At 45.8% G+C, this 15,468-nt stretch overlaps 1 protein-coding gene across 1 annotated transcript; it reads right to left on the minus strand.

Moving 5' to 3' along the window:
* Positions 1 to 2,838: 2,838 nt before the first annotated feature.
* On the minus strand, positions 2,839 to 5,079 carry LOC123427631 (vegetative cell wall protein gp1-like). The gene has a single exon (XM_045111712.1). The coding sequence runs from the start codon at positions 4,946 to 4,948 to the stop codon at positions 3,113 to 3,115; it is 1,836 nt and encodes a 611-aa protein (XP_044967647.1). The 5' UTR covers positions 4,949 to 5,079; the 3' UTR covers positions 2,839 to 3,112.
* Between the last annotated feature and the right edge of the window lie 10,389 nt (positions 5,080 to 15,468).

The following is a 15,468-nucleotide window of genomic DNA, read 5'->3' on the forward strand; positions in this document are numbered from 1 at the left end:
CCTTCTCATTTTCGTGATGAGCTTCTACAGTCTTCATGAGACTTTGCATCACGAGATTGCCAAGTACTAGTCTATATTTTACTGGGTTGGCGAGGGCGATAAGTAGAAATACCACATGGTCAGCTGACCTGACATCTGCAAGCCCCACGACGAGGGTGGTCTAGGGATCATGTCATCCAAGCGCATGAACATCGCCTTGCTGACTAAGTGGCTTTGGAGGATTGCTAATGGTGACGGTGGCCTCTAGATTGACATCATTAGGAGTAAGTACCTTCAGGGCCAGCCGCGGACATTCTGCCAACACTTCGGAGGCTCGCAGTTCTAGCAATCGATCATCGAGTTGCTCCGTGTCCTTCGCGTTGGATCTTCCATCTCAATTGGATCCGGGTCCGCTACACTGTTTTGGTTTGATCGATGGGCGGTGAATCGCCGTGCATTGTCCGATTCCTGGTCTTATTCTCCATCCCGGTGGAGCCTAGGACCTCGGTTGAGGTCGCCCTTATGGATCTTAGGCGCCTTGCGTTCCGCAGCCCTTTCGGGCCGCCTCAGCTGGCGGACTGGGATGAGATGCTGGAGTGCATCACCCTCCACTTGCCCGACATCGGCAACGCCGCAGACCTCATGTCCTGGTGCCTGGAACCCTCGGGCTGCTTCTCCGCTCGGTCTCTATACGGGCCATCGCCCCGTCGTCTGCCCCGGAGGCCCTCACCGATGTGTGGAGCATTAGGTTACCTCTAAAGATCAGAATCTTCATGTGGCAATGGATCCGGTGTTGGGTTCCCTCTGGGGTAGAGGTGCTCAAACATAATGGCCGTGGAGACGGGATTTGCCCCGTGTGCGACGTGTAGGAGGACTCCAATCACATCTTCTTCACTTGCGTCACTGCTCAATTCCTCTGGAGTTGCTTTCGTGAAATCGTCGGCGGTCAATGGTGCAGTACCAATGTACCTGACATGTTCACGGAGATTCACTCCATCCCCTTGTCGGCCTGCCACATTAGGTGACTGACCATCGGGTGCTCACGTGGACTCTCTGAACTGTTCGCAACAAGCTTGTCATCCAGCGTGTGTCCCTTCGACGTGCCACTGACGTAATTTTTAAAATGTGTGATTTCCTGCAGCTCTGGCGACCGCTTAGCCGCTCCTCCGACCGAGACGCCATCAACAACATCATCACCAACCTTCGTCTGATGGCTCTCCGCTTGATGCCCCCACTTCCACCGCCACCTCTAGAGCCAAATTAGCCTGACGTGGCTTTGGCATCCTCCCGATGTTGGGTTTGGGTGTGGGTGTGTATGTTTCTTAGGGCTTGTTGAGATGTGCCCTCAGCAGGACCCTTTGCTGGTGTCTTGTGCAACTTATGTGTGTGCGTGTGCGTGTGTTGAACTTGTGTCCTATGTTGTGATATGGCGGTTTGCTTTATTTATAAAGCGGGGCGAAAGCCTTTTTCGGTAAAACTCTCCAAGCATGCCTTGCAAGTAGAGCGAGATTGAACATTTCCATATCACGAAAACCAAGTCCGCCAAGGTGTTTCGGCAACGTCAATACCTCCCATGCCACCCATCTAGGTTTGCGCTTACCAGCCTTGCTCGCCCACCAGAACTTTCGGATTATAGATGTTATATTGTCACAAAGTCTCCTAGGCAGTCTAAAGCAGGCCATGGAGTAGACTGGCACTGCCTGGGCTACGGCTTTGATCAGGACCTCTTTGCATGCGGCTGATAAGAGCTTCTCCATCCATCCCTTCACCTTCTCACATGCCTTGTCCCTTAAGTACTTGAACATGCACATCTTGGATTGACACACCTCAGTAGGCATGCCTAAATACCGTTCACTTAATGATTCATTATGGACGTTAAAAGTTCCCTTGATGTTGTCTCTCAACTATTGCGAACAACCCTTGCTAAAGAAAATAGATGAGTCTGCGAGGTTCACTCTTTGCCATGATGCATTGTAATATGTTTTCAACAGGTTTGATATCGCGATAACTTTCTCACATTACTAGACTTGAAAAGCAGCAGACTATCGTCCACGAATAGAAGATGGCTGACCAGGGGCACTTAGTTCATTCAGTTTTTCTTTTTTATCCTCAAAAAAAAAAAGTTCATTCAGTTTTCAGATTTGGCCTGCGGTCCAGCCTGCCTAGCAGCAGCCCACAAAGGCCTGAAGCCCAAGAAAAACCTTGTTGGACGAGTCGCTCGCATGCAACCTGCCAAGCAGCGGACCATGACCGCACATGCTGCCGCCCCAGCTCTCAAAACCGCTCCAAAAAAAACCTCTTCTCAGAAAAAACAACTCTCCTGTCCGCCGCCGCCGCCTCTCCGTCCAGTTAACCAGTTTCCTGCCGAGGTGCTCGGGCCTCTCCCGGTGCCACTGGGTAATTCTAATTATCTCCTCATCCATATATTTGTGTGACCAATTAGTTGAACTCAACTTAAATTCCACATTGCCGATATCGTCTAGGAACCCATAGCGTGTCACATCTCATCTCCATGTTTTCCATATTTTTTGTGTTCTGTGATGGTTGCTGCAATCTCAAGACAAGTTGTTGAGAAATACCCTGGCAAGAAAAAAAAAGTTGTTGAGAAATACTAGCAAAGTGGAATGAAATCAAGTCTTAGTTAATTATTTCATATCGCTTCTTTCCAAGCAGGAGGAAAAATGATACGATTTGGGAGATCAAAAATGCATATCTCTCTTGTCCGTTTTGACCATATGGATTTGGAGCATTCCTATCAACTTGTTGATAAGAATGAAATGCGAGTGAATCTTTGGGGCTGATACTTTCCCCAACACAGAAACGAGGCATGCATACATTTTTTTTGCGTCGAAACAGGAGTTTTTACACAGTGCAAAACGTATTATTTATTTAAAAGAAAAAAAACACGCTACAAACCAATGGAAGACCTCAGTTGATAAAACATTACACGGTTACTATTTGATAGACAATTACACTAACAAAATGCATGCATGTTCCACAGCTCCACATCACAAGTAGTTAGAGCTGCACATGTACATATTATTACATAAGTGACCTCACAAGAGATTTAATGGGTGTATCGCTTGCAGATGAAGGTGATGCTCATAGCACTATATATAGTACTTGATGGAGCTTAACTAGGGCACTTGAAGTCGTCGGGCACTGTCTTGCCACATTGGTTGACGAGCACCTCGATGGCAATGGGCAGCACGAGGTTGATGTTGAGCGCCTTGAGCTTGATGGTGGTGCAGAGGCAGAGCGCTGCGTCGAGGTCAGCCACGCCGGATAACAGCGGGCAACATTTGTCGCTGGCATTGCTGCCGATTAGCGCGTGCAGCAGCCCGTCGAGCGCGTCCACGCACCCCAACAGTTTCAGGGTGTCGATGGGGCACTTGCCTGTTGACGATGATGGCGGCGGCGTCGCTGGGACTGGGGCCGGCGCCACAGGAGACGGCGGCGTAACCGGTGTTGGTGGCATTTTTGGCGTGGGTGACGGCGGAGTTACCGGTGTAACAGGGGTGGGCGGCATTATTGGTGGGGATGGTGGTGTTACCGGTGTCGGCGATGGCGGCGACGTTGCAGGGCATTGGAAGTCGCTCGGCACTGTCTTGCCGCATTGGTTGACGAGCACTTGGATGGCAATTGGAAGCACGAGGTTGATGTTGAGCGCCTTGAGCTCGATGGTGGTGCAGAGGCAGAGCGCGGCGTCGAGGCCGGCCACACCGGACAAGAGCGGGCAACAACTGTCGCTGGCACTGCTGCCGATCACCGTGTGCACCAGCCCATTGAGTGCGTCCACGCACCCCAGCAACTTGAGTGTGTCAACTGGGCATTTGCCCATCGGAGGTGATGGTGGCGGTGTAACTGGCACTGGGGTAGGGGCCACAGGAGATGGAGGTGTTACCGGAGTCGGTGGTGGAGTGATAGGAGATGGCGGTGTTACTGGTGTAGGTGAAGGGGTGACAGGAGTTGGTGGTGTTACAGGCGGTGATGGAATCACGGGAGATGGCGGCGTTACCGGTGTAGGCGAAGGAGTGACAGGAGTTGGTGGTGTTACAGGCGGTGATGGAATCACAGGAGATGGCGGCGTTACCGGTGTAGGCGAAGGAGTAACAGGGGCAGGCGGTGGGGTGGCAGGGGATGGCGGCGTGGCAGGACATTGGAAGTCGCTAGGCACTGTCTTGCCGCACTGGTTGACAAGCACCTGGATGGCGATGGGCAGCACGAGGTTGATGTTGAGCGCCTTGAGCTTGATGGTGGTGCAGAGGCAGAGTGCAGCGTCAACGCCGGCCACACCGGCGAGTAGAGGGCAACATGTGTCGCTTGCGCTGCTGCCGATCACCGCGTGCACCAACCCGTTGAGCGCATCCACACACCCCAACAACTTCAGCGTGTCCACTGGGCACTTGCCCGATGGTGGTGACGGTGTCGGGGATGGAACAATAGGTGACGGCGGCGTCACTGGGGTTGGCGTAGGAGCGATTGGGGAGGGCGGTGTGGGCATAGGGGTGGGCGTGTGCGGCGGCGTAGGCACTGGGGTGGGCGTGTGCGGCGGCGTGGGCACTGGGGTGGGCGTGTGCGGCGGTGTAGACGGCGGCGTCACTGGGGTTGGCGTAGGAGCGATTGGGGAGGGCGGTGTGGGCATAGGGGTGGGCGTGTGAGGCGGCGTGGGCACGGGGGTGGGCGTGTGCGGCGGTGTAGGCATGGGGGTTGGGGTGTGCGGTGGCGTGTGAGGCGGTTTCGGCGTGGGGGTAGGCTTGTGCGGCGGTGTAGGCTTAGGAGAGTGCGGCGGCGGAGGGCAGGGCACGGACGACGGAGGCGTCAGCTTACGCGGAGGTGGCGGAGGAGGAATTGGTTTGGGGCAGGACGGGCACGCCGCCGACGGCGTGGGCTGCACGGCGAGGGAGAGCAGCGCCACCAGCAGGAGCGGGGCAATCCGGGCCATCATGCTCTTGGAGCTTGATGTCATAATAAGAGTACTTGGTAGCTAGCCACCGCTCGATCTATGTAATTTCTTGTTCTTGCCCAACACAATGTCTGAGGAAGAAGAAGAAAGCGGGCGTGCTTATATAGGCGAGCTAGCGAGCGTGAGGTGGTGGAGCGACGAGAGGAGCCGCTCTCGTGCACTGTCTTGGTCGACATGCATGACGACGTTCCCTGGACTATCGGGCGTGGATTAACAATGAGATGTGTATGTGAGGAGAAGATCGATCGTGTGGTCGACATATGATAGTATACACGTACTCCACTTGGTTGATTCAAGTGGAGTACTACGGAGCGAGCCAGACGTACGTTCGACTGTCTCTCGTTCCACGTTCTGCTGATTCTTTTCTTTCCTTCTTTCTGCATGTTATTGTCTTTGAGGAACAAATAGTAACTGGGTTGACGGCTAGTTGGCAGGGCTAAACATGCTCTTAGCCTCTGGTGATCAATTTTGAGGTGTAGACATACATAGATAGAGACATGTACCTGCTCCTATCTTTATCGAAAAATGTATATGCTCCTACACTGTACGTAGCCTCCAACGGTCAATTACATGATTGCCGCTTGAAATCTTAGTAATCCATGCAAAAGAAATCATAATCAGGGGAATTAGATTACGTACATATGTATGATTGGCAGCCATGAGAGCTGGATTACGTACGTAGGCACGTGCATCTGGACGTAGAAACTAGAAAGAAAAACTATGGATGCATGCGGTCTTAGCCAGCTATGTAGCACCCTATCCAGATATTCTACTCCACGGATCTCGTTTGACAAGAAAACATGCGCGCATGTGTGCTAGTTTCATCCACAGACAAAACCCCAACGATTACATTTTACACAAACTAGCTAGCTCGACATGATATGATTGCCAGCAGGCCGGTTGCCCATAGTAGGTGCAACTTGGCAACTAATCCTGCAGCCAGCCCAGCTAACGCTAGGCAATAACTAGCATGTCGTTGGCAATACCGAAACTACGAGCAACTGTTGAAAGGAATCCAACCACATTGGCCAGGGCATAGCTTTTCACCCAGCAGGAGAGTGAATGAATTGACATGCTCAAATCTTAGCCAGCTATAGCAGATATTTTCTAGACTACACACAGATATAATATTTGACAAGATAACTTGCATACATGTGTGCCAGCTCCACCCACACATCCATGGACCCATGGATTACATTTTACACACACACGCACACAAGCTAACAAAAGGCACGATGCATGCATGATTGCTAGAGGCAAGCAGAGTTGCCCCGTATACCTGCAACTTGCTTACAAATCCTGCAAGCTGCCTAGCTACGCTAGAGGTAGCCCGTGTAGATGCAAGCTGCAAATGCTTTGTCCCGGGCCGTTCAAATCACGACGCGCCATACACGGGAAGGCTTGGCGCCTTCCCGTGCCGACCTAGGCGTAGCTATCTGTCCGTCTGTCCGCCTTCACACCCTGCAGCTAACCGGATGGATCGGTCCTTGGATCGTAGCGTGGAGGCCGCTACATGCCAGTGATCGATTGGGAAACTAGCGGGCGCCCTGTTTGGGAGGGTTCATGAATCATGAGTGCTTATTCACACTACCGGAAGCTTAGTAATCCCTAAGGCTAGTATCATATTATCATACATATGATATATTCATACTTCCTCTGTCTTAAATATAAGGTTTCTAAAGATTTCACTATGAACTACATACGAATGTATATAGACATACTTTAGAGTACCAATTCATTTATTTTGTTTCGTATGTATTCTGTAGTGAAATATCTAAAAAGACTTATATTTAGAAACAGATGAAGTAGTTCATATTATTACATAAATTAGTATCATAATTGATGTTATTTATTGTCATGTATGACACGTAGTAGGATAACATTTATTATGATACGTTACCTATCTATGGTGCTCCAACTCTTCTTTTTTCCTTTTAATTGTCTGCCCCGAACCTGGTAATCCTTCAAAAGGAGCATCACACTTGTTGTTATGGAAATATTTGGTGCATCAGCACCATCGATATCAATGCATTGACACAAAATTTCAAATGTAAATTTGATTTTATATAGTAGTGAAAGAGAAGATGAATACATCTGCTTGAAATAAGAAATTCATCCGAAATAAAGGAGGGAGATAACAAAGTTATTGCTGGTCTGATGAGAAAAAAAATAAGTTTAGTTAAGAATAATATCATGGCAAGTGTGCAAGCATATCTAGTCATACATGGAGGACATAGTATCCTGTACCCCCTCGTGTAATCCAAAAACTTCATCGTAAAAGTCACACAAAAATCCAAGAGAAATTAAATGCATAGATACGTTGTGTATCAATCACATCACAAAATTTGTATCCAAAGTTAAAGCATGACACGTGAAATGAAAAATACAAGTCAGTTGTCTAGACACTTCAAAGTGGGTTGTGAATTTGGCCAGTTAAAACTATCAATGCTAAATTTGTCTTTTTCGTTTCTCGAGCAACATATATTGGTCTGGGTTTGAAATTTTGTGGTAATCCTTTACAGTGTGGCCCACTCAGCCCGCCTAGCATTTTGTGTAAGTTCTGCCACTGTAAAACTAGCTCATCTCTACCATGAACCATGGCGAGCGAACGAGTTTGATGTGTCGAGGCAAGCGAGTGAGTGCACATATTGCCCTCTTTCCCGTGCTACAAGGAGAAATATAACAAAAACATATTGTATGTTGGTGCCCTTTTCTCCGTCGCTCGCTATACGTGACTAAACTTTGTACACATGACATACAAGTCAAATGAGACTTCAAGAATTTCTATCCTTATGAACGTACACATGCACATTCTATCCTTATACACGCACATATACTCATCTTATGAACGTACACACACACATTTTATCCTTATGAGTACCTTCTAGAGACTGAGCCGACATATCATCTTGAGATTTACGGAGTCATCGTAGGCGCCTCGTGGTCGACGAAAACGTCTCCTTCCCACTGAAAGCGTATCGCGAAAATTTTGAAATAAATCCAGCAATAATGCAAGTATCAGGATTTAAACCCTGATGGGCGGGGATACCACAATCCCACCCAACCACAGGTTGGTTTGCTTCTAGGGTTTTATTAAGTTGTACTCTTTCCATTCCTAAATATAAGTCTTTTAAGAGATTTCACTAAGAGACTATATACAAAGAAAAATGAGTGAATCTATACTCTAAGGTATGTCTAAATACATCCGTATGTAGTTCTATAGTGAAACCTCTAAAAAGACTTATATTTAGGAACGGAGGGAGTAGATTTTTATTATTTCTCAGTCGGCTCAATCTTTTGTGCTGATATGTGCCTAAATCGGTTCCATGTGCGTAGGTTTTCAAGGTTGCTTGATTGCATGCACACAGTTGAAACGTATGATTGCAGTGGGAGCCTTTCCAACTGTTTCGGGGTCAAGGAAAATTGGGAAGATATGGCAAAAACTTGCAGGAATACAAACGATTGCGCGCGGCCGGCCGGGTATGCATGCACGGCCCGCCCCGTGTTCAACCTATTCGGGCGTGAAGGAATAGCAATGGCGGGGGCTACGACGGGCTACTGTATTGCACGCGGCCGGACACGCAACGGCGCCATGCACGGGTGTGCGCGTACGTACGTACGTGTCCATGGTGCCAGCACGAGTGGACCAGCACACATCACACACTCACATACGCTTGCATGCATGCATGCTTCAACGGCCAGCCAGCTGCACCCATTTGCCTGCCATGCATGGATTTTGTCCGATCCGTGACAAGCCCGAAGAACCCGCTGTGGGTATTGCATGTGCCGTGTACAATGCCAAACTTCTACACCAAGTGGTTAGCTTGGTAAGCTAGCTATTAACAAAAATGCAATCACACTAGTGGAGAAAGGGGTATTAGAACCGATTGGTAAGGGCCTTTGGACCCGGATACACATCCGGTGCTACGTATCCGGGACTAAAGCCCCCCCCCCCCCCTCCTTAGCACCGGTCTCTTACAAACCGGTGCTAAAGGCCTCCACGTGGGCGCCGAAGAGTGCGCGCAGGCGGAGGACCTTTAGAACCGGTTGGTAACACCAACCGATCCTAATGCTTTTTTTTTCTTTTTTTTTCCTTTTCTTTTCAGGGTTTCCGATTCCGTATTTCGGTGTTTCCGTGTTCCGTATTTTCAGGGTTTTCGTTTACGTGTTTTCGGTTCCGTATTTCCGTTTACGTCTTTCCGATTCCGTGTTTCCGATTCCGTGTGTCCGTGTTCCGTTTTTTACGAACACGGAATCGGAAATCACGTATCCGGAAACACCGATTCCGTGTTTGCGGTTAAGTGTTTCCGATTCCGTGTTTGCGGTTAAATGTTGATGCACCAAATAAAAGTACATATATACATGTAACACGAAGTACTGGACCGATTATCATTACATAATTTGAAGTTCGTTTCCTATAGCTGTATACTTGCATAGAGAAGGGAGCTGGCTATTGGTTCATAGGATGGAAAAATTCTCCGCCTTCATCTATGACTTGCGTGAGGAGAAATCCTGCCAATTCCTCTGCAACTGCCTTGCAACGTTGGATTGGTCTGAGCATCGCCCGCTTTCGTTGCAGCTTTAAAAGAAGTAGATGAAAACAATTAAGTTATGAACAAAACTAAACAAAATTGATGGCAACATAAATAAAGTTGTGAAGATCCGGTTACGTACCTCTAGATTTCTGGAAGTACGGGATTTCTCATTGATAATCCTGTGAATGTACTCGCAAACATAGTATCCACAATAATCAGTGCCCTGTGGTTGTTGCGGGACGCCCTATATACGAGAACATAATTCAGTCAAATTAATAATAATCAAGAGAATGGTAATGGTATTGAAACCAGGGTACGTAGTACTACTTACTTTGTTAATCTGAAAGTGGAGCTTGTCTGCCCATGTACCGGGTTCTTCCTTGATGAACATTTGCCAAACCCTGTCCGACAAAGAAAAATGAATAGAAGAGTTAATTATTACTTACTTGATATCAGGAAATGAACGAAAAAGAGGCCGATGAACGAAAGAGGCCGATATATATATACCTTTGAAGCATCTGACGCGCGCTCTTCCATGTGTCAGCGTCCCAGGTTAACGGGTCCCAGACTTCAACTTGTCCTTGATCGATTCTAATGATGAACAATATGAAGTGGGACCTGCGCACGTGTACACACGCAGTCATGCATACTCATCAATTACACTTAACATCACGTAAGCAAAATGGAATGTGTACAAGACAGTAACACTCACTTGAATCCGTAGGGCCAAAGTATTTCTTTTTTGGTACTTTGTCGCTTCAAAAACCTTAGCAAATCATCCGGTGTATCCTTGTTGAACTTTTCTATTGTCTCTTGATGAAACGAATACGGGTCAATGAACCCAAAGTCCCAGATTCCTGCCAGCCTGCATTCACGAATCTTCATTCTGCATAGTAGCGTATAAAAAGAATGTCTCGTGAGTGATAATTATACGGGCAATGAACGCGAGCTTAACTAAATAATTAAATTACACAAATAAATCACTTACAAACAGTAGCAGCTGACGATAGCTTTGTCGAGGGCACGTTGATTGTACATCTGGAAAAAATCATCGAACCCAACCTCCACACCGTACTCTCCGAAGTAGTGTTGATCCTGAACTGCCGTCATGATACAGTCTCTCTTTTGCCTTGCGGCCTCCAAGTACCAAACATGTAAATTCCATAGTTGGGTTGTTAGAGCACTAGGATTTTCGACCAGAGGGTGCTCGGGTTTATATTTATATACCACATCAGCGATCGTCGCCCTCAACATCACCAGGGTCATCTCGCCTGATCTTATACCGAAATGCACCGCATACCGGGCAGGCATTTAAATTCTCGTGCTGACCGCGGTAGAGGATGCAGTCATTGATGCATGCATGTATCTTATGCACTTCCAATCCTAGAGGGCAGATAACCTTCTTTGCTTCGTACGTACTGCAGGGCAGCACGTTATCTCTTGTAAGCATCTTCTTCATTATTTTCAGCAGCTTTTCAAATCCCTTGTCAGATATTCCATTCTCTGCCTTCCATTGCAGCAATTCCAGGGTGGTGCCTAGCTTTTTGTGGCCATCTTCGCAATTTGGGTACAACAATTTTTTGTGATCTTCTAACATGCGCTCAACTTTAACCCCTCGTTTTCACTTTCGCAGTTTATCTGTTCTTCACGAATGACCTGACGAAGATCATCATCACACTCATCAACAATGTCCTCAAGTTCAGGCTCGTCTTCCCCCATTTCAGTATCACCGTGTTCACCGAACATAGGATAGTTATCATTATCCTCTTCTTCTTCATTGTCTTTCATTACAACCCCTCTTTCTTCGTGCTTGGTCCAACAAAAATAACTGGACATGAAGCCTTCTTGCAACAGGTGGGTGTGTATGGTTCTTGAGTTAGGGAAATTTCTCTTATTCTGGCATTTTTTACATGGACAAAAAATAAATCCATTCTGCCTGTTTTTCTCAGCCACATTGAGAAAACTATGCATGCCATTAAGGAATTCGGGACGACGTAGATCACTGTACATCCATTGCCGGTTCATCTGCATTATATAAATTTATCAAAAACCATTATGCTAAATCATCATGACTAAATTAATTAATTAATACAAAAAGTTCATCACACGTTAAAACCAACGTAGCGTAGTGACCATACATATATAGTTCTCATAAAAATACACACTGAAACCAACCATAAAAACTCTCTCTAATTAATGCATTTAAAAACAACAACAAATGCGATCAAAATCGCAACAAAGGTAACAATTGACCCGACAGCATAATGATACCAAGCCTCTTTACTAATTGCATATTTTCTAATCTTTCTAATCTTCAGGCGCATTGCGTCCATCTCGCTCTTGTGACCATCGACGACACCGGCAAGAACCTTTTCCAAGGTCATCTTCTCTCTTTCAGTTTTTTCCAACCTTTCTTCAGTTTTTTTCAATCTTTCTTTCAGGCCAACATTTTCTTGTTCAACTAAGTGTAACTTCTCAACAATAGGGTCGATTGGCATTTCCGGTTCCACTACCTCCTAGATAAAAATATCTATGTCAAGTTGGTCGGCGTAATTAATTGTCATATAATCAGGAAATGAAAATATGTAGTTATAAAAGATAATATACCACATCCGAATCATAGACTGGCCAACGGGGACGGATATCAAAACCATAGCGCTATACATATAAAAAAAATCTTACACAATAAGAAAATTATATACAAGTAAATATGTAAATCATACAAATCAAAATTTGTTTTGGTAAATAAAAACAATAGGCTCACCAAGGTTGTGTCGGTGACGGGGCGATCGACGGCGGTGAGGAAGGGGACAAGGCGCGCGACACTAAAAAAAACCACAAATCATAATTAAATTTGAGCTCAAATTACATATGTATACATAAAAAATGATGAACTCTCTCTAGCTTAGGCATTTCATCAAACACCTAGCTAGCACAACAAAAATGAAATGAGCAAGAAAACGAGCAAAACTTGCAATGCCGGAAGATGGAATGTTGATGCTAACCGTAGGACCGATGGGTGCCAACAATCTTAACAAATGGTGAAGAAAAATGGGGATGGATTAGAGCTCCCAAGAGGAAGGAGAGAGCAAAAATGGAGTTGAGCTCGAGCTGGAAAAAATGGAGCTGAGCTCGGAGTGGAATATAGGGGAGGGCTTTAGGACCGGTTTGTGTTAAAAACCGGTGCTAAAGGGTCTGACAGCGGGGCCCCGCAGTTGCTGCAAAAATGAGAAAAACTTTAGCACCGGTTTGTAATACAAACCGGTTCTAAAGGGTCGGTCCACTGGGCCCCCCTCCCTACAGCAAACGGTCCAAAACCCTTTAGGACCGGTTTGTGTTACAAACCGGTCCTAAAGGCCTTGCGGCCATTTGCTGCAGGGAGGGGGCCCAGCGGACAGACCCTTTAAAACCGGTTTATATCCAATCCGGGTCCAATGTGGTTGGCTCAATGCCCTGTTTTCTACTAGTGTCAGTCCAAAACTTCTACGCCGACTACCATGTGTAGTATTTGGAAAATTCTACTATGTCCTTATCCGTCATCCCTGCCGACTACTATGTATTCCCTCTATATATCATATTAAATGTAGTTAGAAAGAACTACTCTAGTTTAGTTTATGGTATGATGAAGAGAGTATTAGGAAATTTCTATGACCAAGTTATTACATTTTCTAAATGGACGCTACTACACACCAACCATTTGGTGTGCAGCAGCGTAGAGCGGTTGCCCTTAGTCGACCATCAACCGTCTGAGATCTCCATCGGTGGGGGTTCAGTGTCGTCCGGTTGGGCCAGCTCTGGCCGTCGGATTTACGTTGCCTTCCTCCCGCATCTGTCTTTTGCCTTACCATACCTCGGTTCATGTTCAGACGCACCGGCATCATCCTGCGTATATTGGACGTCCGCCCGACCACCATCCTTTGTGGACAGGCTCCCTCGGGCACCGACCTCGCCGCCCTCGTCACCGATCACAACTCTCCCCTCCCCTCCCCTCCCCCTCCCTCCCGACGTCATGGTGTCCATGGCCGCAGCTCCATCATCAAGGGGTTGCAGCACACACCGAAAAACTGCCCCCACTGCCAGAGAACCACTCGTGACAGTTACAACTCCGCTTCCCATGGTTGCAATATCACCCCGCAGCTCCTTCACCCCGCAGTCGTGTGCGGTTGCAGCTTCGCCGACAGCGATTCCAGCATCCCGCGTCACTTGTTGTAGCTCTGGTAGTAGTCGGTCCGAGTAAAAATTGTCTTCAGTTGTTGCCTCACGGCAACAGTTCCAGCGCCCCACATCGTCGGTTGCAGCTCTGCTAGTAGCTGGATTAGCAAAAAAATTATCTTAGATTGCAGCTTCACCGTGACAGTTCCAGCATGCCGCATCTCTGGTTGCAGCTCCCGTGTTAGTCGGTCCCAGCGAAACCCTCTCCTAGTAGCAGCATTGCTTGTCGGTTGTAGCTCCGGTAGTCTCGATCCCATAAAAAATGTTCGTCAGACCTAAAAATCATTCACCGGTCCGAGTTGTAGCTTTGGTAGTCGTATGCTCCAACAAAAAGATGGTTTCGCCCATGTTGCAGCTCCTACTTATCAGCCCGAGCAAAATGACTCGTCGATCCTAGCAAATATATGTTTTGATGCTTATTTTATTTTTCATGCACATTAAACATTTTTGGTATACATGTACTCCGTATTAATTATTTTAATATACATTTAATACTTTTCAACTACATGATTAATATTTTTTCAAACATATTTTTCATGTCAATTTTTTCATACACGTCGTACATTTTTCTTATACACCAGGAACATCTTTTAAATACATGGTTAACCTTTTCAAATGCAGGTTTAACATATATATATTTGATGCCTACTTGTTTTCATACACCTTGTACATGTTGTTTAACACGTGTTTTTGAACATTGTTGTTCGAATATGTGTTAAGCATTTTTTTTCAAATACATCTTGAACATTTTTTTCAAATGCTACCAATATCTTTTAAAAGTTGCACCAACATTTTTTAACACCTCACTTCAAACTTAAGTACTCCCTTCATTCTCTTATACAAGGTCATTATGGAAAATACATTTTACATCTATATAAGGCCATCAATAGTAATCGAGGCAAAAAGTAATTATATTTTTTTGTAGTAACTTATTTAATACTTGCATGCATGTAGTCATAATGACACTTAGCTTTTTTCCTTCTCATTTCTTCCCTGCATGCATATGACGTATTAATGATCCCGATTAATGAAAAAAATTAGTTACAAACAATCATTAATTTTTATCTTGATACCTGTAATATGAGTTTGTGGTCTTGTATAAGGTAATGAAGGGAGTATTATTTTTAAAATAAATGCATTCTACTTTTTAAAATATATAAAATGAAAATAAATAAATCGAGGACCAAACTAACGAAGCAAACGAACAAACAGTGCCGATGGCCGGCCCATTACTACATCGCGTCAGACGATGCGACAAGACATAATCGATCCCTATAAGTTGCCCTTAGGTTGATCATAGTAGGGGTATCATAACTAGTATCATAGTCTTGAGACTAGCAAACATGGTGATGTGGCAAGTAATTAAAGAAAAGAGAGAGGGTTAGAGTAACATAGGTAGATACCGTATCATGTTAAATGCTATGCTACTATGTGTCATGCATGTTAATAAATGAGATCACCTATAATACTAGTTTTATGATACTATGCGTTATGAAGGTAGTATTATACAATAATAACATATGCATGATACTACTATATGTTACTCCCCACTATGAGCAACCTTAGGCTGCCAATGCACTTGTACCTAAGTGACGTGTTGAGTGTATTAAATGGCTTAGCCATTAAGTAGGATGAAAATTTTGTGGCATGTACTCAAATACTCCCTCCGTTTCTAAATAATTCTAGTTGAAAATAATTGGTTTAGTTCACCCCAACTACAATTAGTTAGGTATAGAGAAAGTACATAATATTCTGCAAGACACAGTAAAATAAGTA

The sequence above is a fragment of the Hordeum vulgare genome, chromosome 2H (genome assembly GCF_904849725.1).
Source record: "Hordeum vulgare subsp. vulgare chromosome 2H, MorexV3_pseudomolecules_assembly, whole genome shotgun sequence".
Classification (NCBI taxonomy): Eukaryota; Viridiplantae; Streptophyta; class Magnoliopsida; order Poales; family Poaceae; genus Hordeum; species Hordeum vulgare.